General features: G+C 52.9%; 1 protein-coding gene across 1 annotated transcript in view; it reads left to right on the plus strand.

Moving 5' to 3' along the window:
• LOC139758201 (uncharacterized) overlaps positions 1-27,172 on the plus strand; it is a 211,808-nt gene that overhangs the window by 163,878 nt on the left and 20,758 nt on the right. The window contains exons 2-5 of the mRNA XM_071679443.1: positions 862-947; positions 2,090-2,338; positions 25,094-25,281; positions 25,683-25,911. Of these exons, the coding sequence (XP_071535544.1) occupies positions 862-947; positions 2,090-2,338; positions 25,094-25,281; positions 25,683-25,911 (752 nt within the window). The remainder of the gene's footprint in view (positions 1-861; positions 948-2,089; positions 2,339-25,093; positions 25,282-25,682; positions 25,912-27,172) is intronic.

The following is a 27,172-nucleotide window of genomic DNA, read 5'->3' on the forward strand; positions in this document are numbered from 1 at the left end:
GGGAATACTACAGTTTCATTGTGTATGTATACGTTACCCTTCATGTATACAGAGGAATACTACAGTTGTATTGTGTATGTATACGTTACCCTGCATATGTACATGCGAATACTACAGTTGTATTGTGTATGTATACGTTACCCTTCATATATACAGGGGAATACTACAGTTGTATTGTGTATGTATACGTTACCCTTCATATATACAGGGGAATACTACAGTTGTATTGTGTATGGATACGTTACCCTTCATATATACAGGGGAATACTACAGTTGTATTGTGTATGGATACGTTACCCTTCATATATACAGGGGAATACTACAGTTGTATTGTGTATGTATACGTTACCCTTCATATATACAGGGGAATACTACAGTTGTATTGTGTATGTATACGTTACCCTTCATATATACAGGGGTAAACCAGCCCTAGGTGTCTGTAGACAAGTAAATATTGTAGGCTTCTTCCCTTAACTTGTATGATCAACTCGTGTGGTTGAAGTGTACACAATATATCGGTAATAATGTATGTATTTCTCATACTTTTTACTGTAAATGTATTATTATTTATTTACAGGTACTGTAAGTTGTAGAGGAGAGGTACTCATTATTGTCTGTGTTTGATCATTTGATCGAGTGTTTGGATGGCCTGACTGACTTATCAAGTGGCTGTTGATTACTTAATTAGATTAATCGGCAGATAGATTGGCTGGAGTGAGTGATCAGCTGAGTCATGATGAATTCATGATATTTTTTTTGACCGATTGACTGAGTGCAGGTGTCGAGAGGTTGGTGGATTAGATTTACTTGTGGTTGTGTGTTATTGTCAGACGTCTTATCGTATCTCTCTTGTTTTTCCAGAGCCTCCTCTCAACCGTTTCACGAGGCGGAAGTCGGTCTTCGCGGAAGCCTACGACCCAGAGGAGGATGACGACGACGGAGAGCGGGTGAGTGTAGGGTCGTCAGGAAGGTCGTGGTGGTAGGAGGGGAGGGGTGGTCGAGGTGTTCAGGGGGGCCTCTATAAAGTATGTGGGTCGTGTTATGACCACTGGCCTCGTGAAGGAGTATGGTGTGTTGTCGTTGTGAGGTAAGCTTCCTTTTTTTCGGGTCGTTGAGGTGGCTGTATATATGTGGTTTATATGGTCGTTGGGAAATTGCTGTGGAGGAGGGGGGGGGTCTTTTCGGTGGTCGTTCTGAAGGGGGGGGGTTTTCCTGTTGACATTGTGGGGGGGGGGGGTCCTTCCGGTGGTCGTTGCCAGAGTTTCCTGTGGTCGTCGTGAGTCATTTCCTGCGGTCGTCTTGGGAGTTGCCTGTGGTCGTTATGGTGGTTCATTTGATTATTATTTTTCTGGCTTTTGAAGTGGATTATGCTGGCGTGGTCCTCGTTGTCATCATGGTCGTGGTCGTCATGGGGTGGGTGGGTGGGGAGAGGTCGTAGGTAAGTGTGAGGTCGTAAGATGGTCCTGGGCATCGCATCAGCACTCGTAAGTCAGGAGAGTTCGTACTTCCGACTGTCGGTACGACCTACAACTTCGGAAGTGTGTCGGGGGTCCGTGATGGTCTACGTGCAGATGGGGGAAAAGGCAGAGAGAGAGAGAGAGAGAGAGAGAGAGAGAGAGAGAGAGAGAGAGAGAGAGTTACGGCTGGTGGACGACACATGGAGATGGATGGGTCGGGTGGGTGGGAGGTTGTGGGAGGGAGTGAGGTGGGTTGGGGGGTAACTGTGTTATTGTGAGCGGTGGATGTTATGGTCCCGTGCAGCCCACTATACCCGGCCCTGTTAAGGTTAATTGCCAGCACTCGGCTGTGGTCTCCCATATCAACGTTGTCTTTACTTGTAGCTGGCGTGTTTCCTAACGTAGCTCATGTTGGAAGAACTTCACCACCACCCACTCCCCCCATGAAATGTGCGAGGGTCGTGGCAGAGTGTCGTAGTGAACTGTACTGTGTGAAATCCGTAGACTTGGCTCTCTCTCTCTCTCTCTCTCTCTCTCTCTCTCTCTCTCTCTCTCTCTCTCTCTCTCTCTCTCTCTCTCTCTCTCTCTCTCTCCGAGCATGATAACGCCATTCATTTCGACACCGCCGCGAGGACGAAAGAACACCAGACTACGAGGACGGAAGAACGCCAGACTACGAGGACGGAAGAACACCAGACTACGAGGACGGAAGAACACCAGACTACGAGGACGGAAGAACACCAGACTACGAGGACGGAAGAACACCAGACTACGAGGACGGAAGAACGCCAGACTACGAGGACGGAAGAACACCAGACTACGAGGATGGAAGAACGCCAGACCACGAGGACGGAAGAACACCAAACAGCGCAGACAAAACAGTACGTGTTCACGAGAACATAAGCTGATCTTGCAACGACGTGTGGTTGCGAGAACGACAAAATGTAAGAATTACCTGAGGGAAGAAATCGTCATCATATGGCGACATTTCCTGGCGATTGAACCAGCGTTGCTATCGTGCCTGTGTAGGGGAAAGCCAGCGTTGCCAAGGAAGAAATCATCCCCTGTAAGCATTATCAATATATTTACTCTGACACCTGAGGAGGACAAGATGTGTCGCTCTTGATCCGAGTAGCAGCTATTCCTGCGGGGATCTGTGTTGATTAATTAAATCATTAGTCATTAATTCATGTTACGTAATGATCGCATTGGGTTGGTGTGTGTGTGTGTGTGTGTGTGTGTGTGTGTGTGTGTGTGTGCTTAATTGCTACTTGAATGCGGTGTACGCGTCAGTGGGAGAGGTTTTACGCTCATGTTGGCCCGTCTCTTAACACTGTGTTTGTACGATGCCGTAACCTTATATATCCGCGCACATAAACACACGCCCCAGTGTACGCCATGACCCCACGTATTGTCGACCTGTCCTACACTGGGAGGATGAACGCCTGGGTTGGCTGTGAGCCGGTTGCTGCTCAGTGTAGGTGGTGGTGGTGGGTGGCTCGGGCTGTGTGGTGGTGGTGGATGGCTGGGGCTGTGTGGTGGTGGTGGTGGTGGGTGGCTCGGGCTGTGTGGTGGTGGTGGATGGCTGGGGCTGTGTGGTGGTGGTGGTGTTGTCTGCCTGCTTCCCTCAACACCGGCCCGGGTTGTTGTGTCTTGACCACGTCCGACTCTTGGTCAGACTCCACTGTTGTTGGTGGGGTAGGTCAGCTGGTGTGTCTTAGTATGGCCACGCTTCTGGTGGTTGTGTGGTGTTAGCCCCACCGCATGACCTGGTTAGAGCCACCCCGCTGATGGCGGGTGTGACCTGACTCACTCCATGACCTGGGATCGTGTGGTGGGTCAGTCACCGTGGCCTCCGTGGTGGGTGGAAGGTGTAAGTCGGCCTGACGCACCACCGGGTTTGTGCCGGCCATCAAGTCTGGTACAAAGGGCGAGGCACCTATCCTTGATGTGCTCTGTGCTGACGTCAATCCATCGCATGGCCTTATCTCAATATTGTCTCACGATGAGAGTGTTTCCCAAGACTGTGTTTCTCATGTGGCCAGTACCGGGAGGGACGAGGCCTGACGGTGGGACCGCGTCGGGTCTGTGCGTTCACTTGCGTCTGTTGTATACTTCCCGATCTGAGTGTTCCCTCCACACACCACGATGATATGTCTAGACACAGCTGCCTATCGTCTGGTGAGGCGGTGTTTGGCCGGGCTGGTGGTGGTGGTGGTGTGTGTGTGTGTGTGTGTGTGGGGTGGGGAAGGAGGTGGATGGGTGGTGGTGGTGGTGGGTGGGGATTGGGGTGCGGGGTATTGTCTGGCCCCGAAGTCTGAGGTTATATCGATCCTTCGTGACCGTCGGCACTCGTAGTGGACATCCAGGTGCCATGACGCCCCACACGCCACGTCCATGCCCACACTCCCACACCACTTTCACTTCCCACTCCCCCTCCCCCTCACACACATCCACCATTCACATGTGTATATCACTCACCTGCACCATCCAGCTACCCAAACTACGTGCATATCCACAACACAACATCACCCCCACATGCGGACAGTTAATATATCCACACCACCCACATAACAGTATCATTCATATGCCCACGTGCCCACAGTACCTCTCACATTTACATTACCCACAAAACCAAACTACCCACAGTCCATCAACATCCACCCACGTCCACAGTCGCTTAACAAACATCCAGACATTTCCTCACTTGACCCAGACATTATCTAACACTTGAGGCAAACAGTACCTCACACTTGACCTGTACATTTCCTCACTTTGACCCAGACAGTATCTAAAACTTGGGCCAGACATTACCTTACACTTGACCCGGACATTACCTCACACGTGACCCAGATCCCAAAATATCTTCATACTATATGTAAGCTGGACTTGGTAAGATTTCACCGTGGTGAGGGGCTTCTTGAAGTGCCTCTGATTGGTTGTATGGGATCCAATCACATCAGGTGAGTCGGAGCAGGTGGATTGTCATTGGATGGGAAGCCCAGAGCCAGCTAGGGAGGGGAGGATTAATATGTGGGATCGGTGTTCAGGAGGGCCAGTTGGTGTTAGCTTCACCTGCCGAGAAGGTGGACTTTGGAGAGGCGGCTGGGGCAGCAGAAGGCCACACCGATCACACGAGAGGCAGTGAGGATCGTAGGATGTTATGGTGATTGTGAGGGAGCGATGATGACAGCGAGACGTCTCTGGAGATTATGAGAGGTGAAAACCAGTGGAAGAAACTAGAAGAAACGCTCTAGACGTGCCTTATCTGCCTGGATTGGAGGAGCTGGTGGTGGCGTACTTGCAGGGCCTGCGACAGGTTCCCTCACTGTCTTGCTTGGCCAGTTCACCCCTCAGTGAGCGCCTCGTGGTTAGGCCGTCCTGAACTGAGGAGGGCGACGGTGAGAGGATCAGGTAGTGAGTGAAGACCAGACTGTGACTTGGTTGAAGTTGGGGAGGTCAGCGTGTCAGTCCCCATGACCACCACGGCCCCACAGTCTCCTGATCCCTCACCCTCCCAGGTAAGTCCACAAGAACCGCTAACACAACACCTCCGCATCCCTACTGGTCGTCCTCTTATGCTCGAGGGCCGTACTGATATACCCGCGTCGTACTGTTATGCTCGAGGGTCGTGCCGTTATGCTCGAGGGTCGTGCCGTTATGCTCGAGGGTCGTGCCATTATGATCGAGGGTCGTGCCATTATGATCGAGGGTCGTACCCTTATGCTCGAGGGCCGTACTGATATACCCGCGTCGTACTGTTATGCTCGAGGGTCGTGCCGTTATGCTCGAGGGTCGTGCCGTTATGCTCGAGGGTCGTGCCATTATGATCGAGGGTCGTGCCATTATGATCGAGGGTCGTACCCTTATGCTCGAGGGCCGTACTGATATACCCGCGTCGTACTGTTATTGTCGAGGGGCGTGCCCTTATGCTCGGGGGCGTTTTTGTTATGCTCGGGGTCGTGCCATTTTTGATCGAGGGTCGGCCAATTTTGATCGAGGGGCGTACCCCTTTTGCTCGAGGGTCGTGCCATTATGACGAGGGTCGTTCCCCCAAAGCTCGAGGGTCGTGCCCTTATCTCGAGGGTCGTAAACCCCTTTTGCTTGAGGGTCGTGCCGTTATGCTCGAGGGTCGTGCCGTTATGCTCGAGGGTCGTGCCATTATGATCGAGGGTCGTACCCTTATGCTCGAGGGTCGTGCCATTATGATCGAGGGTCGTACCCTTATGCTCGAGGGTCGTGCCATTATGATCGAGGGTCGTACCCTTATGCTCGAGGGTCGTACCCTTATGCTCGAGGGTCGTACCCTTATGCTCGAGGGTCGTGCCGTTATGCTCGAGGGTCGTGCCATTATGATCGAGGGTCGTGCCATTATGATCGAGGGTCGTACCCTTATGCTCGAGGGTCGTGCCGTTATGCTCGAGGGTCGTGCCGTTATGCTCGAGGGTCGTGCCGTTATGCTCGAGGGTCGTGCCGTTATGCTCGAGGGTCGTACCCTTATGCTCGAGGGTCGTACCCTTATGCTCGAGGGTCGTACCCTTATGCTCGAGGGTCGTACCCTTATGCTCGAGGGTCGTGCCATTATGATCGAGGGTCGTACCCTTATGCTCGAGGGTCGTACCCTTATGCTCGAGGGTCGTGCCATTATGATCGAGGGTCGTGCCATTATGATCGAGGGTCGTACCCTTATGCTCGAGGGTCGTGCCATTATGATCGAGGGTCGTGCCATTATGATCGAGGGTCGTGCCATTATGATCGAGGGTCGTGCCATTATGATCGAGGGTCGTGCCATTATGATCGAGGGTCGTGCCATTATGATCGAGGGTCGTACCCTTATGCTCGAGGGTCGTGCCATTATGATCGAGGGTCGTGCCATTATGATCGAGGGTCGTGCCATTATGATCGAGGGTCGTACCCTTATGCTCGAGGGTCGTGCCATTATGATCGAGGGTCGTACCCTTATGCTCGAGGGTCGTGCCATTATGATCGAGGGTCGTGCCATTATGATCGAGGGTCGTGCCATTATGATCGAGGGTCGTGCCATTATGATCGAGGGTCGTGCCATTATGATCGAGGGTCGTACCCTTATGCTCGAGGGTCGTGCCGTTATGCTCGAGGGTCGTACCCTTATGCTCGAGGGTCGTGCCGTTATGCTCGAGGTCGTGCCGTTATGCTCGAGGGTCGTGCCGTTATGCTCGAGGGTCGTGCCGTTATGCTCGAGGTCGTGCCGTTATGCTCGAGGGTCGTACCCTTATGCTCGAGGGTCGTGCCATTATGATCGAGGGTCGTGCCATTATGATCGAGGGTCGTGCCATTATGATCGAGGGTCGTGCCATTATGATCGAGGGTCGTACCCTTATGCTCGAGGGTCGTGCCGTTATGCTCGAGGGTCGTACCCTTATGCTCGAGGGTCGTACCCTTATGCTCGAGGGTCGTACCCTTATGCTCGAGGGTCGTACCCTTATGCTCGAGGGTCGTGCCATTATGATCGAGGGTCGTACCCTTATGCTCGAGGGTCGTGCCGTTATGCTCGAGGGTCGTGCCGTTATGCTCGAGGGTCGTACCCTTATGCTCGAGGGTCGTACCCTTATGCTCGAGGGTCGTGCCATTATGATCGAGGGTCGTGCCATTATGATCGAGGGTCGTACCCTTATGCTCGAGGGTCGTACCCTTATGCTCGAGGGTCGTACCCTTATGCTCGAGGGTCGTGCCATTATGATCGAGGGTCGTGCCATTATGATCGAGGGTCGTGCCATTATGATCGAGGGTCGTACCCTTATGCTCGAGGGTCGTGCCATTATGATCGAGGGTCGTACCCTTATGCTCGAGGGTCGTGCCATTATGATCGAGGGTCGTACCCTTATGCTCGAGGGTCGTACCCTTATGCTCGAGGGTCGTGCCATTATGATCGAGGGTCGTACCCTTATGCTCGAGGGTCGTGCCATTATGATCGAGGGTCGTGCCATTATGATCGAGGGTCGTGCCATTATGATCGAGGGTCGTGCCATTATGATCGAGGGTCGTGCCATTATGATCGAGGGTCGTGCCATTATGATCGAGGGTCGTGCCATTATGATCGAGGGTCGTACCCTTATGCTCGAGGGTCGTGCCGTTATGCTCGAGGGTCGTACCCTTATGCTCGAGGGTCGTGCCGTTATGTGTGTGTGTGTGTGTGTGTGTGTGTGTGTGTGGAGGGTATCTGGTATACAGCCAAGAGGTGTCCCAAAAGATGATCCTTGAATCCGTATAGGTTTTGTGTGTCCTTGGTAAACAAAGGTTCAGCATATATGACATAGTGGGTACATAACCTCTGAGACCCCTGGTGACGGACGCCAGAACTGGTAGTGAGACCCCTGGTAACGGACGCCAGAACTGGTAGTGAGACCCCTGGTGACGGACGCCAGAACTGGTAGTGAGACCCCTGGTGATGGACGCCAGAACTGGTAGGGAGACCCCTGGTGACGGACGCCAGAACTGGTAGTGAGACCCCTGGTGACGGACGCCAGAACTGGTAGTGAGACCCCTGGTGATGGACGCCAGAACTGGTAGGGAGACCCCTGGTGACGGACGCCAGAACTGGTAGGGAGACCCCTGGTGACGGACGCCAGAACTGGTAGGGAGACCCCTGGTGACGGACGCCAGAACTGGTAGTGAGACCCCTGGTGACGGACGCCAGAACTGGTAGTGAGACCCCTGGTGACGGACGCCAGAACTGGTAGGGAGACCCCTGGTGACGGACGCCAGAACTGGTAGTGAGACCCCTGGTGACGGACGCCAGAACTGGTAGTGAGACCCCTGGTGATGGACGCCAGAACTGGTAGTGAGACCCCTGGTGACGGACGCCAGAACTGGTAGTGAGACCCCTGGTGATGGACGCCAGAACTGGTAGTGGACCCTGGTGACGGACGCCAGAACTGGTAGGAGACCCCCTGGTGACGGACGCCAGAACTGGTAGTGAGACCCCTGGTGACGGACGCCAGAACTGGTAGTGAGACCCCTGGTGATGGACGCCAGAACTGGTAGTGAGACCCCTGGTGACGGACGCCAGAACTGGTAGGGAGACCCCTGGTGACGGACGCCAGAACTGGTAGTGAGACCCCTGGTGATGGACGCCAAACCTGGTGGGGAGACCCGTGGTGACGGACGCCAAACCTGGTGGGGAGACCCCTGCTGACAGACGCCAGAACTGGTAGGGAGACCCCTGGTGACGGACGCCAGAACTGGTAGGGAGACCCCTGGTGACGGACGCCAGAACTGGTAGGGAGACCCCTGGTGACGGACGCCAGAATTGAGCCTTCTATCGCTTTCGCAGAGACTATACTACCAGGAAAAAAACTTTTTTCCTTATTATTTTCACATTTTGGTAACTAACACCAGATGGTGATATGCAAATGGTACGTTTGTGGCCTTTGGAATTCGCACCGTGGTGCAGGAGGGGTTTACACAGTGTTGAAGGGTTCGTACATTCCTCATGTATTCTGTGCCAGTCTGTGAGGACATCACATCACCCGCAGGGTGTTCTTGGAAAGATAATTGAAGCGATGCTATTTTTTTCATATTTTTTTTATCATTTTTTTTTTCAAGCATTGATATGTAAGAAAGGCAATAAGTATTAGAACATATCAATGTGTCAGCCATACCGATGTGAGGGACATGGCCAGATGATACTGACAGTTGCACGAATATTGATAACACATTAGCTACCAAGGAGAGGGAATTGGAGGACTCGGCCATTACTTTATCTTAACAGGGTAAGCAGTAAGGCAAACTGGCGCGCCACACAGCTGACGTGGCGTCTTGTGGAACCTGGAAGTGTTGGTGCCTTCTGTTGACACAGCAGGGTTGCCCAGCTTGCACCAGTGTGTGTGTGTGTGTGTGTGTGTGTGTGTGTGTGTGTGTGTGTGGATATCGGGAGGGAGACGCCATCTCTTTGCCTCTGACTTCTCTGCCTCTGACTTCTCTGAAACAACATTGTGATTTTGCCAGTGCCGTCTGCTTGTACACACATACCATAGCTTTGGGCTTAGCTCCCACTTATGTTCTCTTGTTCTAGCTTCCACTCCGGCGGCGTGACGGTGGTGTGTGTTAGGGGCACCGCGTCCACCCCCAGGGTGAAGTTCTGTAGAATGACGGCTGCCCAACATCCCTCTCTCCCCAGCCCTTGGTGTGGGCAGGTCGCGGGGGGGCCGGCTCGCATCTCCCACGATAGTTCGTACCGCTCAGTCTTGACTGGTACCAGCAGCACACACTCCTGTGCAGCATTCCTATGGCCCTCCCTCACGAGCAGAGAGAGAGAGAGAGAGAGAGAGAGAGAGAGAGAGAGAGAGAGAGAGAGAGAGAGAGAGAGAGAGAGAGTTCACGGCTGATGTTAGTGCAGCTGTGTGAAACATAGGGGCCGTATCACCAGTGGAGGGGGAACTCTCAAGTGAGAGGAAATACGTAAGCAGATAGGGAAAGTGTGTGTGAGAGGTGGGAGAGTGTGAGAGAGGATGGAAGATAGCTAGCTTGTGGGTGGAGGGAGGGTGGGTTAGGGTTGATAACCAGCTGGATGCCTCTTGTTTCTTGCCTCTCATTGTTAGTGGCTGATTGGCTGGCTCTCATGACGGTGGTGTAATAATGATGTTACCTGTCATGAACACTGGTATGTGGTGGTGTTACCCGTCATGAACACTGGTATGTGGTGGTGTTACCCGTCATGAACACTGGTATGTGGTGATGTTACCCGCCATGAACACTGGTATGTGGTGGTGTTACCTGTCATGAACACTGGTATGTGGTGGTGTTACCCGTCATGAACACTGGTATGTGGTGGTGTTACCTGTCATGAACACTGGTATGTGGTGGTGTTACCCGTCATGAACACTGGTATGTGGTGGTGTTACCCGTCATGAACACTGGTATGTGGTGGTGTTACCCGTCATGAACACTGGTATGTGGTGGTGTTACCCGTCATGAACACTGGTATGTGGTGGTGTTACCCGTCATGAACACAGGTATGTGGTGGTGTTACCCGTCATGAACACTGGTATGTGGTGGTGTTACCCGTAATGAACACTGGTATGTGGTGGTGTTACCCGTCATGAACACTGGTATGTGGTGGTGTTACCCGTCATGAACACTGGTATGTGGTGATGTTACCCGCCATGAACACTGGTATGTGGTGGTGTTACCTGTCATGAACACTGGTATGTGGTGGTGTTACCCGTCATGAACACTGGTATGTGGTGGTGTTACCTGTCATGAACACTGGTATGTGGTGGTGTTACCCGTCATGAACACTGGTATGTGGTGGTGTTACCCGTCATGAACACTGGTATGTGGTGGTGTTACCCGTCATGAACACTGGTATGTGGTGGTGTTACCCGTCATGAACACTGGTATGTGGTGGTGTTACCCGTCATGAACACAGGTATGTGGTGGTGTTACCCGTCATGAACACTGGTATGTGGTGGTGTTACCCGTCATGAACACTGGTATGTGGTGGTGTTACCCGTCATGAACACTGGTATGTGGTGGTGTTACCCGTCATGAACACTGGTATGTGGTGGTGTTACCTGTCATGAACACTGGTATGTGGTGGTGTTACCTGTCATGAACACTGGTATGTGGTGGTGTTACCCGTCATGAACACTGGTATGTGGTGGTGTTACCCGTCATGAACACTGGTATGTGGTGGTGTTACCCGTCATGAACACTGGTATGTGGTGGTGTTACCTGTCATGAACACTGGTATGTGGTGGTGTTACCTGTCATGAACACTGGTATGTGGTGGTGTTACCCGTCATGAACACTGGTATGTGGTGGTGTTACCCGTCATGAACACTGGTATGTGGTGGTGTTACCTGTCATGAACACTGGTATGTGGTGGTGTTACCTGTCATGAACACTGGTATGTGGTGGTGTTACCCGTCATGAACACTGGTATGTGGTGGTGTTACCCGTCATGAACACAGGTATGTGGTGGTGTTACCCGTCATGAACACTGGTATGTGGTGGTGTTACCCGTCATGAACACTGGTATGTGGTGGTGTTACCCGTCATGAACACTGGTATGTGGTGGTGTTACCCGTCATGAACACTGGTATGTGGTGGTGTTACCCGTCATGAACACTGGTATGTGGTGGTGTTACCCGTCATGAACACTGGTATGTGGTGGTGTTACCTGTCATGAACACTGGTATGTGGTGGTGTTACCTGTCATGAACACTGGTATGTGGTGGTGTTACCCGTCATGAACACTGGTATGTGGTGGTGTTACCCGTCATGAACACTGGTATGTGGTGGTGTTACCCGTCATGAACACTGGTATGTGGTGGTGTTACCTGTCATGAACACTGGTATGTGGTGGTGTTACCTGTCATGAACACTGGTATGTGGTGGTGTTACCCGTCATGAACACTGGTATGTGGTGGTGTTACCCGTCATGAACACAGGTATGTGGTGGTGTTACCCGTCATGAACACTGGTATGTGGTGGTGTTACCCGTCATGAACACAGGTATGTGGTGGTGTTACCCGTCATGAACACTGGTATGTGGTGGTGTTACCCGTCATGAACACTGGTATGTGGTGGTGTTACCCGTCATGAACACTGGTATGTGGTGGTGTTACCCGTCATGAACACTGGTATGTGGTGGTGTTACCCGTCATGAACACTGGTATGTGGTGGTGTTACCCGTCATGAACACTGGTATGTGGTGGTGTTACCCGTCATGAACACAGGTATGTGGTGGTGTTACCCGTCATGAACACAGGTATGTGGTGGTGTTACCCGTCATGAACACTGGTATGTGGTGGTGTTACCCGTCATGAACACAGGTATGTGGTGGTGTTACCCGTCATGAACACTGGTATGTGGTGGTGTTACCCGTCATGAACACTGGTATGTGGTGGTGTTACCCGTCATGAACACTGGTATGTGGTGGTGTTACCCGTCATGAACACAGGTATGTGGTGGTGTTACCCGTCATGAACACAGGTATGTGGTGGTGTTACCCGTCATGAACACTGGTATGTGGTGGTGTTACCCGTCATGAACACAGGTATGTGGTGGTGTTACCCGTCATGAACACTGGTATGTGGTGGTGTTACCCGTCATGAACACTGGTATGTGGTGGTGTTACCCGTCATGAACACTGGTATGTGGATCAGTTAAGCTAAATGTTAGCGTTTCATGCTGCCTGCACCATTGCCTCTCATGATGGATTCATGAGGGTGCTTGATTACTTGCTAGTACTTACGAGGGAGTATTTACTTACGAATACTTACGACGGGGTTAGGGAGAATGTACCTAACCCAACTACCTGTGAGGGTACCACGGTGAAATTTTGCCAGAGAGAGAGAGAGAGAGAGAGAGAGAGAGAGAGAGAGAGAGAGAGAGAGAGAGAGAGATTACGCCCGCATCATCATCCATTGGATTTGCTGAGGAGGCTCGCTCAGGCTTCCCCCCCCCCCCCCCACACACACAGAGCTGGGTCATCTGATCACTTCCGTGGTCGAGGTATCTTGTGTGGACAGGTCAGGTCAGCTCTGGGTCAGGGGGTCACTAGGGTCCTTAGGTCAGCTGGTTTTGACGGGTCAGGTCCTATAGATATGAGGGTCTCTTGTGTTCTCAGTCAGCTGGTGTGGACAGGTCAGATCCTCTGGGTCAGGGGAGGGGTCTCTTGGGCCGTCAGGTCAGTTGTGGAGGACTGGTCAGGTCCGTTGGGTCTGGGGGCTACTTGCGTTGCCAGGTCAGCGATTGGAGAAAGGAACACCTACTGAGGGCAGATCTAATGGGTCAGGCCGCCATGATCAATGAAGCTGACCTCAGGTCAGTAGGTCGTGACCCCAGGGCAGGGGAGGGACCATCAGCTGTTGTCAGGCAGAGAGTTCGGGGGTTGGGGGACGACGAGGTGAGTGGCTCAGTTGTTGTTTTGTTTATATCCCTAACAGGGAAGTTCTCTTTGCGTCGTAGCCGCTTCTGTCAGTGGTGTAGTGGACTCCTTGGCCTTTCCCCATGCCAAGAGAGAAAAAGGGGAGAGAAAAAGAGGGGAAAAAGGGAGAAGGGGGAGAAGGAGAGAGGTCAGCAATTTGGGCGAGGTCACAGGACACCCCCTTTTCGGGGTTCAGCCCAGAAATGGCCATTTCATGTGTCATGGTCACTGAGGTTGGGTCAGGTGGGTAGCGGCGGGCCGGAAAGGTATCCAGGCCGGCGTTTGGGGGCAGAGAAAAGGTCTTGGGGGGTCCCCAACTGCGATGTGGGTCCCAAACCCCCCAACGGGGGGAGTGGGGAATTAAACATGGGTTTTGGTTGAGAGGTGGGACCTGACGATTTGTGGATCGTCCCCCCGAGTTTTTGAGCAGGTGGTTTTCAAGCCCTGCTGGACGGTGCCTCCCCAGGGGGTGCTGGACGGTTCCTCCAGGCGGTGGTAGACGGTGCCTCCTCAGGGGGTGGTTGACGGTTCCCCCGGGGGTTGGATGTTAACTCCTCCCGGGGGTTTGTGCTCCCCCAGGGGAGGTAGACGGGGGCCCCTCGGGGGTGGGGGATTTGGGGGGCCCCCCAATTTTCGGCGTTCCGTGACCCTTTGGGGGAAGGAACCAGATGTTTGGGGGAGGAGTGGAGAGCCATAAGGGATCCTTGTTCCTTGGGGCCTTTATCGGGCTAAATGTTAGGCCGGGGAGGGGGTGATCGAGGGGGTCGGGGGGGGGGGGCCCCTAGTTTTTTTTTGTTAACCACAAAAAGGCCGGGCGTTGTAGTTTTAAACCACAAACAAGGCCTGGCGTTGTGTTGCCCCAAGAGAAGACCTTGCGGTGTGTTGTCTTACCACAACCCCCAACATACAACTCCCGGCCCTTGTTGTTAACACCTTTTAAATCGACACCTTTCACTGAAACATGGTCTCATGTGCATTTTTTTTCCTTAAAAAATTTGTTTAAAAATATGGGACGAGAAATCAGCAGGCAAATTTTAAGACAGTTTAATGAAGGCGATCGGGAATTATTTTTGGGAAAGTTTGACGCATGTACATATCGTGGATGCTTTCCTCACCTTCATTTCCCTCATAGTAACGTTAGGATCCAGCCCTCGCGTTCCTGTGGCAATTTTTGCATGTTTGGGGTCCACTTTAGCTCGTACACCGGATTTGTTTACTCATTTACGACGGAGCGACCCTCGGCTCGGGTAACGCCCTTGGGGTTGATCCAAAAGTCGGGGTCAAGGTCTGCCACGACTCGTGAGTAAACGTTGTTTGGAAGGGATTTTAATCTCGTTTATCTAAGTAAAACGTTTCTCACCCGAACTTACAGTTCAAGGGAAAATTTTCTAAGGTAAATGAAAATTTTCTTTCTCCCCTTTTTCCCTTTGAGGCGGGGAAAACACGGTAATGACGAATTAAAACATCATTTCGTCCCAAAATCCTTTTTTCAAACCTAAATAAGTGAGGCTGGGGGGGGTTTTTTGGTTCTCAACACAACTGAGCCCCCAGCGGTCATTGCGGAAAATTGGGCGGCGCGGGGGAGGGGCAGGCATCTGTCACGTGTCACTCAGGAGTTCCCATGGCCTCGCAGGTCACCAGGCAACATCCTCCCGGCGTTTACGAGGACGCCTAAAACTGGTTACCCACCCCGCCCCGGTGTTGGATAGGGGGAGGGGAGGGGGGTTTGGGGGGGGACCTCTTTTCCCCCCGGCGCACGGCGGGCTGCGACAAGCAAAACAGGTTATATGTAGGACCTCTGTGTTGTAGCCATGACCTCAGGTTATCTGTAGGACCTCAGGTTATATGTAGGACCTCTGTGTTGTAGCCATGACCTCAGGTTATCTGTAGGACCTCAGGTTATATGTAGGACCTCTGTGTTGTAGCCATGACCTCAGGTTATCTGTAGGACCTCAGGTTATATGTAGGACCTCTGTGTTGTAGCCATGACCTCAGGTTATATGTAGGACCTCTGTGTTGTAGCCATGACCTCAGGTTATATGTAGGACCTCTGTGTTGTAGCCATGACTGAGTGATGCTCTCTGGAGGGCTTGAATGATTTTTTTTTTACAACACCGTTAAGTACACCCCAGTCTAGGAGGGTCTCGGGTTATAAGGCCTGTTATGCACGTTGTCCCCTCCTGTCTCGAGGTCGTGGTCGGGGTTGTAGCACAAACATACATCGAGACAGACGGTTATGATGATTTATATTATGTCGTAATTCATAACGAGACGTATGAGGTACGTAGTGTGATGTGAGGGACCCCCTCAAGACGACAGCAGTGTCGAGCAGGGTTGACCACTTGGAAAAGGGGTCACCCACTGGTGTCATGGGGTTAGTAGGTGACCTTGCAGTGGGAGGCTGCTGGGGGTCAGTATATGACCCTACAGGCGGAGACAGGTTGGACAAGTGGGTCAGTGGGTGATCATTCATTGGGAGGTGTCTGGGTGAACCTACAGTGGGAGGCAGGTGGTGGTGGGAGGTGTGTCTGGGAGAACCTACAGTGGGAGATAGGTGGTGGGAGGTGTGTCTGGGTGAACCTACAGTGGGAGACAGGTAGTGGTGGGAGGTGTGTCTGGGTGAATCTACAGTGGGGGGCAGGTGGTGGTGGGAGGTGTGTCTCGGTGAACCTACAGTGGGGGGCAGGTGGTGGGAGGTGTGTCTGGGTGAATCTACAGTGGGAGGCAGGTGGTGGTGGGAGGTGTGTCTGGGTGAATCTACAGTGGGGGGCAGGTGGTGGTGGGAGGTGTGTCTGGGTGAACCTACAGTGGGAGTCAGGTGGTGGTGGGAGGTGTGTCTGGGTGAATCTACAGTGGGAGGCAGGTGGTGGTGGGAGGTGTGTCTGGGTGAATCTACAGTGGGAGGCAGGTGGTGGTGGGAGGTGTGTCTGGGTGAATCTACAGTGGGAGGCAGGTGGTGGTGGGAGGTGTGTCTGGGTGAATCTACAGTGGGAGGCAGGTGGTGGTGGGAGGTGTGTCTGGGTGAATCTACAGTGGGAGGCAGGTGGTGGTGGGAGGTGTGTCTGGGTGAATCTACAGTGGGGGGCAGGTGGTGGTGGGAGGTGTGTCTGGGTGAATCTACAGTGGGGGGCAGGTGGTGGTGGGAGGTGTGTCTGGGTGAATCTACAGTGGGAGGCAGGTGGTGGTGGGAGGTGTGTCTGGGTGAATCTACAGTGGGGGGCAGGTGGTGGTGGGAGGTGTGTCTGGGTGAATCTACAGTGGGGGGCAGGTGGTGGTGGGAGGTGTGTCTGGGTGAATCTACAGTGGGAGGCAGGTGGTGGTGGGAGGTGTGTCTGGGTGAATCTACAGTGGGGGGCAGGTGGTGGTGGGAGGTGTGTCTGGGTGAATCTACAGTGGGAGGCAGGTGGTGGTGGGAGGTGTGTCTGGGTGAATCTACAGTGGGAGGCAGGTGGTGGTGGGAGGTGTGTCTGGGTGAATCTACAGTGGGAGGCAGGTGGTGGTGGGAGGTGTGTCTGGGTGAATCTACAGTGGGAGGCAGGTGGTGGTGGGAGGTGTGTCTGGGTGAATCTACAGTGGGAGGCAGGTGGTGGTGGGAGGTGTGTCTGGGTGAATCTACAGTGGGAGGCAGGTGGTGGTGGGAGGTGTGTCTGGGTGAATCTACAGTGGGAGGCAGGTGGTGGTGGGAGGTGTGTCTGGGTGAATCTACAGTGGGAGGCAGGTGGTGGTGGGAGGTGTGTCTGGGTGAATCTACAGTGGGAGGCAGGTGGTGGTGGGAGGTGTGTCTGGGTGAATCTACAGTGGGAGGCAGGTGGTGGTGGGAGGTGTGTCTGGGTGAATCTACAGTGGGAGGCAGGTGGTGGTGGGAGGTGTGTCTGGGTGAATCTACAGTGGGAGGCAGGTGGTGGTGGGAGGTGTGTCTGGGTGAATCTACAGTGGGAGGCAGGTGGTGGTGGGAGGTGTGTCTGGGTGAATCTACAGTGGGGGGCAGGTGGTGGTGGGAGGTGTGTCTGGGTGAATCTACAGTGGGAGGCAGGTGGTGGTGGGAGGTGTGTCTGGGTGAATCTACAGTGGGGGGCAGGTGGTGGTGGGAGGTGTGTCTGGGTGAATCTACAGTGGGAGGCAGGTGGTGGTGGGAGGTGTGTCTGGGTGAATCTACAGTGGGGGGCAGGTGGTGGTGGGAGGTGTGTCTGGGTGAATCTACAGTGGGAGGCAGGTGGTGGTGGGAGGTGTGTCTGGGTGAATCTACAGTGGGAGGCAGGTGGTGGTGGGAGGTGTGTCTGGGTGAATCTACAGTGGGAGGCAGGTGGTGGTGGGAGGTGTGTCTGGGTGAATCTACAGTGGGAGGCAGGTGGTGGTGGGAGGTGTGTCTGGGTGAATCTACAGTGGGAGGCAGGTGGTGGTGGGAGGTGTGTCTGGGTGAATCTACAGTGGGGGGCAGGTGGTGGTGGGAGGTGTGTCTGGGTGAATCTACAGTGGGGGGCAGGTGGTGGTGGGAGGTGTGTCTGGGTGAATCTACAGTGGGGGGCAGGTGGTGGTGGGAGGTGTGTCTGGGTGAATCTACAGTGGGGGGCAGGTGGTGGTGGGAGGTGTGTCTGGGTGAATCTACAGTGGGAGGCAGGTGGTGGTGGGAGGTGTGTCTGGGTGAATCTACAGTGGGAGGCAGGTGGTGGTGGGAGGTGTGTCTGGGTGAATCTACAGTGGGAGGCAGGTGGTGGTGGGAGGTGTGTCTGGGTGAATCTACAGTGGGAGGCAGGTGGTGGTGGGAGGTGTGTCTGGGTGAATCTACAGTGGGGGGCAGGTGGTGGTGGGAGGTGTGTCTGGGTGAATCTACAGTGGGAGGCAGGTGGTGGTGGGAGGTGTGTCTGGGTGAATCTACAGTGGGGGGCAGGTGGTGGTGGGAGGTGTGTCTGGGTGAATCTACAGTGGGAGGCAGGTGGTGGTGGGAGGTGTGTCTGGGTGAATCTACAGTGGGAGGCAGGTGGTGGTGGGAGGTGTGTCTGGGTGAATCTACAGTGGGGGGCAGGTGGTGGTGGGAGGTGTGTCTGGGTGAATCTACAGTGGGGGGCAGGTGGTGGTGGGAGGTGTGTCTGGGTGAATCTACAGTGGGAGGCAGGTGGTGGTGGGAGGTGTGTCTGGGTGAATCTACAGTGGGAGGCAGGTGGTGGTGGGAGGTGTGTCTGGGTGAATCTACAGTGGGAGGCAGGTGGTGGTGGGAGGTGTGTCTGGGTGAATCTACAGTGGGGGGCAGGTGGTGGTGGGAGGTGTGTCTGGGTGAATCTACAGTGGGGGGCAGGTGGTGGTGGGAGGTGTGTCTGGGTGAATCTACAGTGGGAGGCAGGTGGTGGTGGGAGGTGTGTCTGGGTGAATCTACAGTGGGAGGCAGGTGGTGGTGGGAGGTGTGTCTGGGTGAATCTACAGTGGGGGGCAGGTGGTGGTGGGAGGTGTGTCTGGGTGAATCTACAGTGGGAGGCAGGTGGTGGTGGGAGGTGTGTCTGGGTGAATCTACAGTGGGAGGCAGGTGGTGGTGGGAGGTGTGTCTGGGTGAATCTACAGTGGGAGGCAGGTGGTGGTGGGAGGTGTGTCTGGGTGAATCTACAGTGGGAGGCAGGTGGTGGTGGGAGGTGTGTCTGGGTGAATCTACAGTGGGAGGCAGGTGGTGGTGGGAGGTGTGTCTGGGTGAATCTACAGTGGGAGGCAGGTGGTGGTGGGAGGTGTGTCTGGGTGAATCTACAGTGGGGGGCAGGTGGTGGTGGGAGGTGTGTCTGGGTGAATCTACAGTGGGAGGCAGGTGGTGGTGGGAGGTGTGTCTGGGTGAATCTACAGTGGGAGGCAGGTGGTGGTGGGAGGTGTGTCTGGGTGAATCTACAGTGGGAGGCAGGTGGTGGTGGGAGGTGTGTCTGGGTGAATCTACAGTGGGGGGCAGGTGGTGGTGGGAGGTGTGTCTGGGTGAATCTACAGTGGGAGGCAGGTGGTGGTGGGAGGTGTGTCTGGGTGAATCTACAGTGGGAGGCAGGTGGTGGTGGGAGGTGTGTCTGGGTGAATCTACAGTGGGAGGCAGGTGGTGGTGGGAGGTGTGTCTGGGTGAATCTACAGTGGGGGGCAGGTGGTGGTGGGAGGTGTGTCTGGGTGAATCTACAGTGGGAGGCAGGTGGTGGTGGGAGGTGTGTCTGGGTGAATCTACAGTGGGAGGCAGGTGGTGGTGGGAGGTGTGTCTGGGTGAATCTACAGTGGGAGGCAGGTGGTGGTGGGAGGTGTGTCTGGGTGAATCTACAGTGGGAGGCAGGTGGTGGTGGGAGGTGTGTCTGGGTGAATCTACAGTGGGAGGCAGGTGGTGGTGGGAGGTGTGTCTGGGTGAATCTACAGTGGGAGGCAGGTGGTGGTGGGAGGTGTGTCTGGGTGAATCTACAGTGGGAGGCAGGTGGTGGTGGGAGGTGTGTCTGGGTGAATCTACAGTGGGAGGCAGGTGGTGGTGGGAGGTGTGTCTGGGTGAATCTACAGTGGGGGGCAGGTGGTGGTGGGAGGTGTGTCTGGGTGAATCTACAGTGGGAGGCAGGTGGTGGTGGGAGGTGTGTCTGGGTGAATCTACAGTGGGGGGCAGGTGGTGGTGGGAGGTGTGTCTGGGTGAATCTACAGTGGGAGGCAGGTGGTGGTGGGAGGTGTGTCTGGGTGAATCTACAGTGGGAGGCAGGTGGTGGTGGGAGGTGTGTCTGGGTGAATCTACAGTGGGAGGCAGGTGGTGGTGGGAGGTGTGTCTGGGTGAATCTACAGTGGGAGGCAGGTGGTGGTGGGAGGTGTGTCTGGGTGAATCTACAGTGGGGGGCAGGTGGTGGTGGGAGGTGTGTCTGGGTGAATCTACAGTGGGGGGCAGGTGGTGGTGGGAGGTGTGTCTGGGTGAATCTACAGTGGGGGGCAGGTGGTGGTGGGAGGTGTGTCTGGGTGAATCTACAGTGGGGGGCAGGTGGTGGTGGGAGGTGTGTCTGGGTGAATCTACAGTGGGAGGCAGGTGGTGGTGGGAGGTGTGTCTGGGTGAATCTACAGTGGGAGGCAGGTGGTGGTGGGAGGTGTGTCTGGGTGAATCTACAGTGGGAGGCAGGTGGTGGTGGGAGGTGTGTCTGGGTGAATCTACAGTGGGGGGCAGGTGGTGGTGGGAGGTGTGTCTGGGTGAATCTACAGTGGGAGGCAGGTGGTGGTGGGAGGTGTGTCTGGGTGAATCTACAGTGGGAGGCAGGATATATATATATATATATATACACACACACACACACACACGGTGGTTGCGTGTCACCCATGAATACACATGTTGGTTTTATGGGCTTTGAGGCTAGCGCCGTCCACGGCCGTTCAAGCCATCCTCGTCAAGTTATTACCACCAGTCGACCGTAACTCCACCTTTCCTCTTCCTTCAGAAGTTCGACGTTGTTTGAAGACCATCCTCGCTCTCAGTGCATCTATGACCTTTTAAAAGAATATAGCAAATTAGTAAGTAAATATTGCAGGTGATTTCACAGATACGACGATAATGAATGGGTATGTGACGACATAATTGTGTTGGCTGTGTGTGTGTTAGGAGGAATGTTTCACACCGGTGTTGCCCCGTCTCTCAAACTTTTGTATATGTTCAGAAATCTTCTCTTGTATCCCCATACACACCCATCATCCCTCATGCTTAAACCAGCCCCGAGGGGAGGATGAACACTCTGTCATGGGTAATGTCTGGTGGGCTGATTACCACGCCCAGATTTTCGAATCCATGCGGGCCCGATCCCGGACGGGCCCTTGGTTGACTCATGGCCACGAAGGTCCGAGAGAGAGAGAGAGAGAGAGAGAGAGAGAGAGAGAGAGAGAGAGAGAGAGAGAGAGAGAGAGAGAGAGAGAGAGAGAGAGAGAGCAGGGTAATACAATGGAATCATTGTGGTTACCTTTCAGTGTATTGCTACTGATTCGTATAGCGTTTTGAAGGTTTTGACACATCTATCAAGGAAAATAGACTGTCGCAGACGAAAGCGAAATCATAAATACAAAAATTAGATTAGAATACAAGACAGAATAAACAATTGAGTACTTGGGCACGTCGGGTCGACCATCTGAGCTGGACGGTACGACCCTTGGGTATGACGACGTGACCTCCGTCTTGACCGGCAAGGGTCAGGTCAAAGGTCAGGCTGTTTTACCGTTGCGTTGGATGTAGTTTAGAATACATACAAAGCGCTGTGGGGAAAGACCAAATGCCATACATGCTTGTAGCGACAGTGGAATGACCCAGTCAGTCTCGTGTGTGTGTGTGTGTGTGTGTGTGTGTGTGTGTGTCAGATAACAGAGACATATATACGAGGAGAGACACCTCCGCCGCCGCTGCTGGTGGGCCTGTATGACGGCGTCGACCGTTACGGTGAGGTGGAGGAATCCCTCATGTGAAGCCGGGCAGCGGAAGCTGACGTGGTAAGTAGGCGGCGCCCTCAAGAGCCCCGGAAACCGCTCGAACACACTGTATTGACGGGCCACCGGACCGACCGACACCCTCCCCCCTATACCTTCCACCCGGCCTGCCTTCATGCATGCATACCTCCTTCCCTCCCTGCCTGCTTGCCAGGGTTTGCCTCACTCACACACACAGGCTCGACCCAGGGCTTGCGAGGGTTGCATTCAAAGATTTGGTGTGTTGTCATGTGGACCACGACGGAACGGCCCCTCCCGAAGACTGTGTTACGGCCATTTTATTATGGGTAAGGTCAGAGGTCATGCAGTCACGCCATAGGGTCACCCCGCCGTCGTGGTCGGTCGTGGTCAAGGGTCGTCCTGTCGTGCTTCTTGTTGCAAGCACTTTTTTTTTCCTAGGATCCCGTGCCATTAAACAGTCAGTCACACCATGCTGACCAGCCAGTGTTGATTACAGGAACTCGCATGACGTCCTCGCGTTACGGTGAAGGTTCCGGTAACGTTCAAGGACGTTCGCCAAGCACGTAAAGTGTGACGACAACGCTTAACACACGAGTACATTGTGACGTAAACGGTTTGAACATTACTTTACCGCAACCGATTAAGATATCGTAAACCCATTGTCATGGATTGAGACCGGGTTTAGAGGAAACATGAGATGTAGGGGCTGTGGATCACACACATGGTTCATGATTAATAGCGAGAAAACAAGCGAATGGCGATCAATGACATTATATTCATAACTCATCGTATTCTCTGATTTTGCTGCTATATTTTGAATTATTTATCTGCGATAGATATTGTTGCTTGTCACACAGTGTGGCGGGGTACAGTTTACAAACGCGTCTGCTGTTCATCATGTTGGCTCAACCTAAACAAAGATGCGAAGAGCGACAGAATTTTCGACATTAAAATATTTTGTATCTAATGGAAATAGGAGTAAGGAAAGTCAGGGAAATGTTTATTGTACCGGTGTGTGTGCGTGTATATATATATATATATATATATATATATATATATATATATATATATATATATATATATATATATATATATTACTGGACTCCGCCCTCCCCTGGTGAAGCGGTTAGCGTTCTTGACCGTAACGCACTCACGGATCGCCCAGGGTCGATCTCTGGGGTTTGTCTATAAAATGTGTACCTGGCTCAGGCTAGGGTATATACATATATAGCGTTAATGGGATGGCCTTGATTAGGGCCATCTGGACTAACATTGAAAATAAGATGGAAAGTGTGCGGTTAGGAGATGAAGACAAAGGTGTTGCAGTGGAGGAGGAAGTACGAAAGACAGAGGAAGACAGAAAGTTGGGAACCATACACGAGAGAGAGAGAGAGAGAGAGAGAGAGAGAGAGAGAGAGAGAGAGAGAGAGAGAGAGAGAGAGAGAGAGAGAGCTCTAAGATACAGGGAACATCCAATCAAGGTGGGAACAATGGAATGATATTGGGAGTCTGAGCCATTCATTGTGGTGCAGTTTGTTCTGGACGAATTATTGATTGGTGAGGAAGACCTCAAGGCGAGATCTGGGAAGTAGCAGCTGTGAGAGAGGGTCTCTTGGGTGAGAGAGTATGGAACCCTGGAGTGCGGGGCATGACAGAATTACTGCAAAGACCCAACAGGTCCATTGGGTGAGGCAGTGTGAATGCCGTGAGGAAGGTGCCAGTGCTCATGTATATCGAGCTTGGACCGTCCATAATAGTCACCGGTAGAAAATCATGGTTTCTGAGAGGCAAGGTTATGGAGGTGGCGAGGTAAGCAAGAAGTTGACCTGATCCTGTAAAGTCAGTTGGACAATGCCGTTACCGCCACTACCACAGCACTAGCTGCAAAACACAACAGCAAATACGACTACATTTCAACTGCTTTTTTTTTTATTATAACTATAAATTTAATTCAACGGTAGATATTACTACTACTACTACTGCTACTACTACTTCTTCAGAAGCATTATGTCAAACACATTGATGTGAACGGAGGAACAACAGATGACAGAGTCACGGGGTAGTACGTGCGAGTGTAGCAGTAACCTTTAGGGGAATTGTTACCTCTAGGGTAGGAGCAGTAGGCTACAGCGAGGGAAGAGGTGGGGGGAGGAGGTTATTACCACACAGGCGGAGGGAGCAGTAGCATCCAGGAACCTACGTAGGGCACCAAAGGGAAAGGTTCTGTAACCTGGACCAAGAGGGATCAGCTGACTACCAGCGCCAGCCTGACCTGACCTCCTGCATGCGCCGGTACAGGTCAGCTGACCACCAGTGCCAGCCTGATAGCAGGACATCTTCAAGGATGCCATCAGTTCAGATGTGAGGGGAAACATTGCCCAGAGGAGCGAGTACTGGCCAGAGAAGGTACTGACGTGTGTGGAGTATTGCGGGTTGAAGGTACCCAGGCCACGGGCAGGCCGGGGTGCCACAGGCAGACACCACCAGCAGTAGATGTGACCTCCACACAGAGAGGTACTGGTAGTGTGGGAAGATAGGGAAGGCGATCAGTAGCTTACGCGGACATATAATGAGGCTGTAGCATCCTGGGGAGAGGCATGACACACGCTGCGTAGTGCAGAGTGGTAGTGTAGGGAGAGAATCAAGGCTGGTTTACAGGGAAGTTTGCCTTCACCACTTGCATCTGGAACTTATATGGATGGATGACTGCGTGAAGGAAATGTGTCACATAAGAAGGTTGATGATGCACAAAAATGTTGCATCAGACTGCGATGAAGGCCTCCCGAGAGCAGTTGTTGGATGTACCATAACATTGGAAGCTGATTTAAGGTAAATAAGCAAAGGAGACGTCTGAGGTGGCGGTTCTCCCGAGATGCGCTGCTCACTGTAACCTGGGTCCTTAACGATCACCAGCTGAGCCAGTCCAGAAGTTGAGAATGCCTGGGACTCAAGGTTAATGGTGGGAACACGACCGACCCAGTGTGAGCCGAGGAGAAAAACATACGAGTTTAGCAGAGTTGTAAGACGTAACTTCTTTGTTTGTTGTGAGTGAAGGAAGCTGTCCTTGAGAAGGAAATACTGTTTATATATATATATATATATATATATATATATATATATATATATATATATATATATATATATATATATATATATTATGATGCAAGGTTTATATGGCTAATGATCAGTAGATCATAAGATGAAGTGTCAGCTTGACGTAAGCAAGATGCTGTGATTGTTAAGATGAGCAACAGAGCCAGACCAGCTTCGTAGTGAAGACATACTGAACAGACTAACCACATTGAAACTGTGATATTCCCCCCAGGCAAGGAGGACAGTTGAGGTGGTCTGGGCTCGTGCGAAGGATGGCAGGCATCAAGATAACACAGAGAAGCTTTACGGGTGGCTACCACCATGGGCGCGGCCAGTAGACAGGGCTAACATGGGTAGGGCCAGCATGGGCGAGTCCAGTGGGCAGGAGCAACATGGGCGCGGCCTCAGGGCAGGACCAGGGTAAGACGGAACCCAAACATTGAAGACGTGATCATAAGAAACGAGTGACTCATGCAGGAGGCGGGAGACTGGGGGAACCTTGCCACCTGGGGTGGGTGTGTGGCCAGGGATGCTGGGAGGCGCACCCACTGCCGGGGATCATGGTGGTGCTGGGTGGGGGTCAAGGGTGAGCAGGCGGTAGGGATGTGAGTCACTCTCTGCTCCACCTGCCTAGCCACCACCACCACCACCTGAGCACCCTCACCTGGCCTCCACTTCCGCTCCCACCATCACCATGATCCGCTCCATCACACACACACACACACACACACACACACACACACACACACACACACACCACCCTGCTGTGTGTCGGGCATTGTGTGTCCTTCTCTGTGTTTGTCTTGCACCTCCGTCTGGAGACGTTATCATCTCCTGGCGGCACTGCCCCAGCTTGGACGTGACGCCCCTCACGCCGCGCCGCCGCCCATCTACCCTTCCCCCCACTTTACTCTTCCTCTGCATGACGAGGGTTTTCCAGTGAATAGCGTCACTTTTACAGTGCATGGGGTTCTCCTCGTACCACGTCTTGAGAACGTGCGGGTGTACATGATGGCGTCAGATCTGCTGTGTAACGTAACAAATGAGGACGTTAGAACCTGCTGTATGAGGTATCCGGGATCAAGTTAAAACGCCGAAGGAATGTGTGTAAAGTTATGCAAGCTCGGTAGTGAATAACATCGTATATTTTACCCAAAATAACATTCTTTTGATGGATGATGTGGAACGTGTCACATGGTTACCTCATATGTGGGATAGATAAGTTGCACAGTGCATGACGTCATCACAGGGACGGTGGTCTAGTGTGGTTCATGAGTGTACCGTGTGTAACGTATGTCACATGTGTTGTAATACAGGAGGAGGTCTCACAGGATTTCTGTATTGTACTGAAAATACTGAGAAACATCAAGTTTACTGACTTTTTACTGCAGGAAGAGACATTGACCACACACACACACACACACACTCACACTCACACACACACACACACACAGACACACACACACACACACACACACACACACACACACACACACTGATCAGCGTTGCTGTCTGTGAGTCAACCATTGCCTGCCCGGGGACGGGTTCGATCCTGGTGCGCTGCAGTCGTCCTATGCATATCCCAGGTGTTCATCATCCTCTCGGGACTGGTTGATAGATTCATACCTTGCTCATAAGCTGGGACGTGTGTGTGTGTGTGTGTGTGTGTGTGTGTGTGTGTGTGTGTGTGTGTGCACAGGAGTAAAGTCATGGTACATATATACAAGGTTAAGAGAGACTAGGCATCACCAGTGTCGACTTCTCCCCGTAACATCCAAAGATTACTCACACACACGTTGAGCTCCGCTGCGGACAGAGGAGATCGCTGGATGCTGTAGCTTGTGCTCCTGGACGACCAGAAGGCGTCTTGACGCTGTGCCACACAAGGGGTCGGTAGAGAAGCTGGGTTTTCAGCCGGGAATAATGGGGGAAGACATCTTCCATGGTGAGAGAATTACGTTAGAGGAAAGGAGCACAGAGGTCGTAGGCTACAGGAGCCTTCTCGAAATGGGTTGAGGTGGTTTGACGCCGGGCCCACTCTTAGCCACCATTGCACCTCTTATCCTTGCATATGACTTACCAGAAGGATTAGCCTCTAGGTTGGCAGATGACCCTATGGTCATGAGGGAAGTAAACAGTGACGACGAAGGGACTGACACACTAAACTTGGTCGTGTGTATAGTTCATGAAATTCGATCCGAGTCGGTGTAAGGTAACGAGGATGGGACACTGTGGAAGTAGGTCTCGCGATACGAATATTATCCAGCGGGAAAAGTAAGCTGCAGGAATCTGTGCGTGAGAGGAATTTTGA

The sequence above is a fragment of the Panulirus ornatus genome, chromosome 29 (assembly GCF_036320965.1).
Source record: "Panulirus ornatus isolate Po-2019 chromosome 29, ASM3632096v1, whole genome shotgun sequence".
In the NCBI taxonomy this organism is placed as follows: Eukaryota; Metazoa; Arthropoda; class Malacostraca; order Decapoda; family Palinuridae; genus Panulirus; species Panulirus ornatus.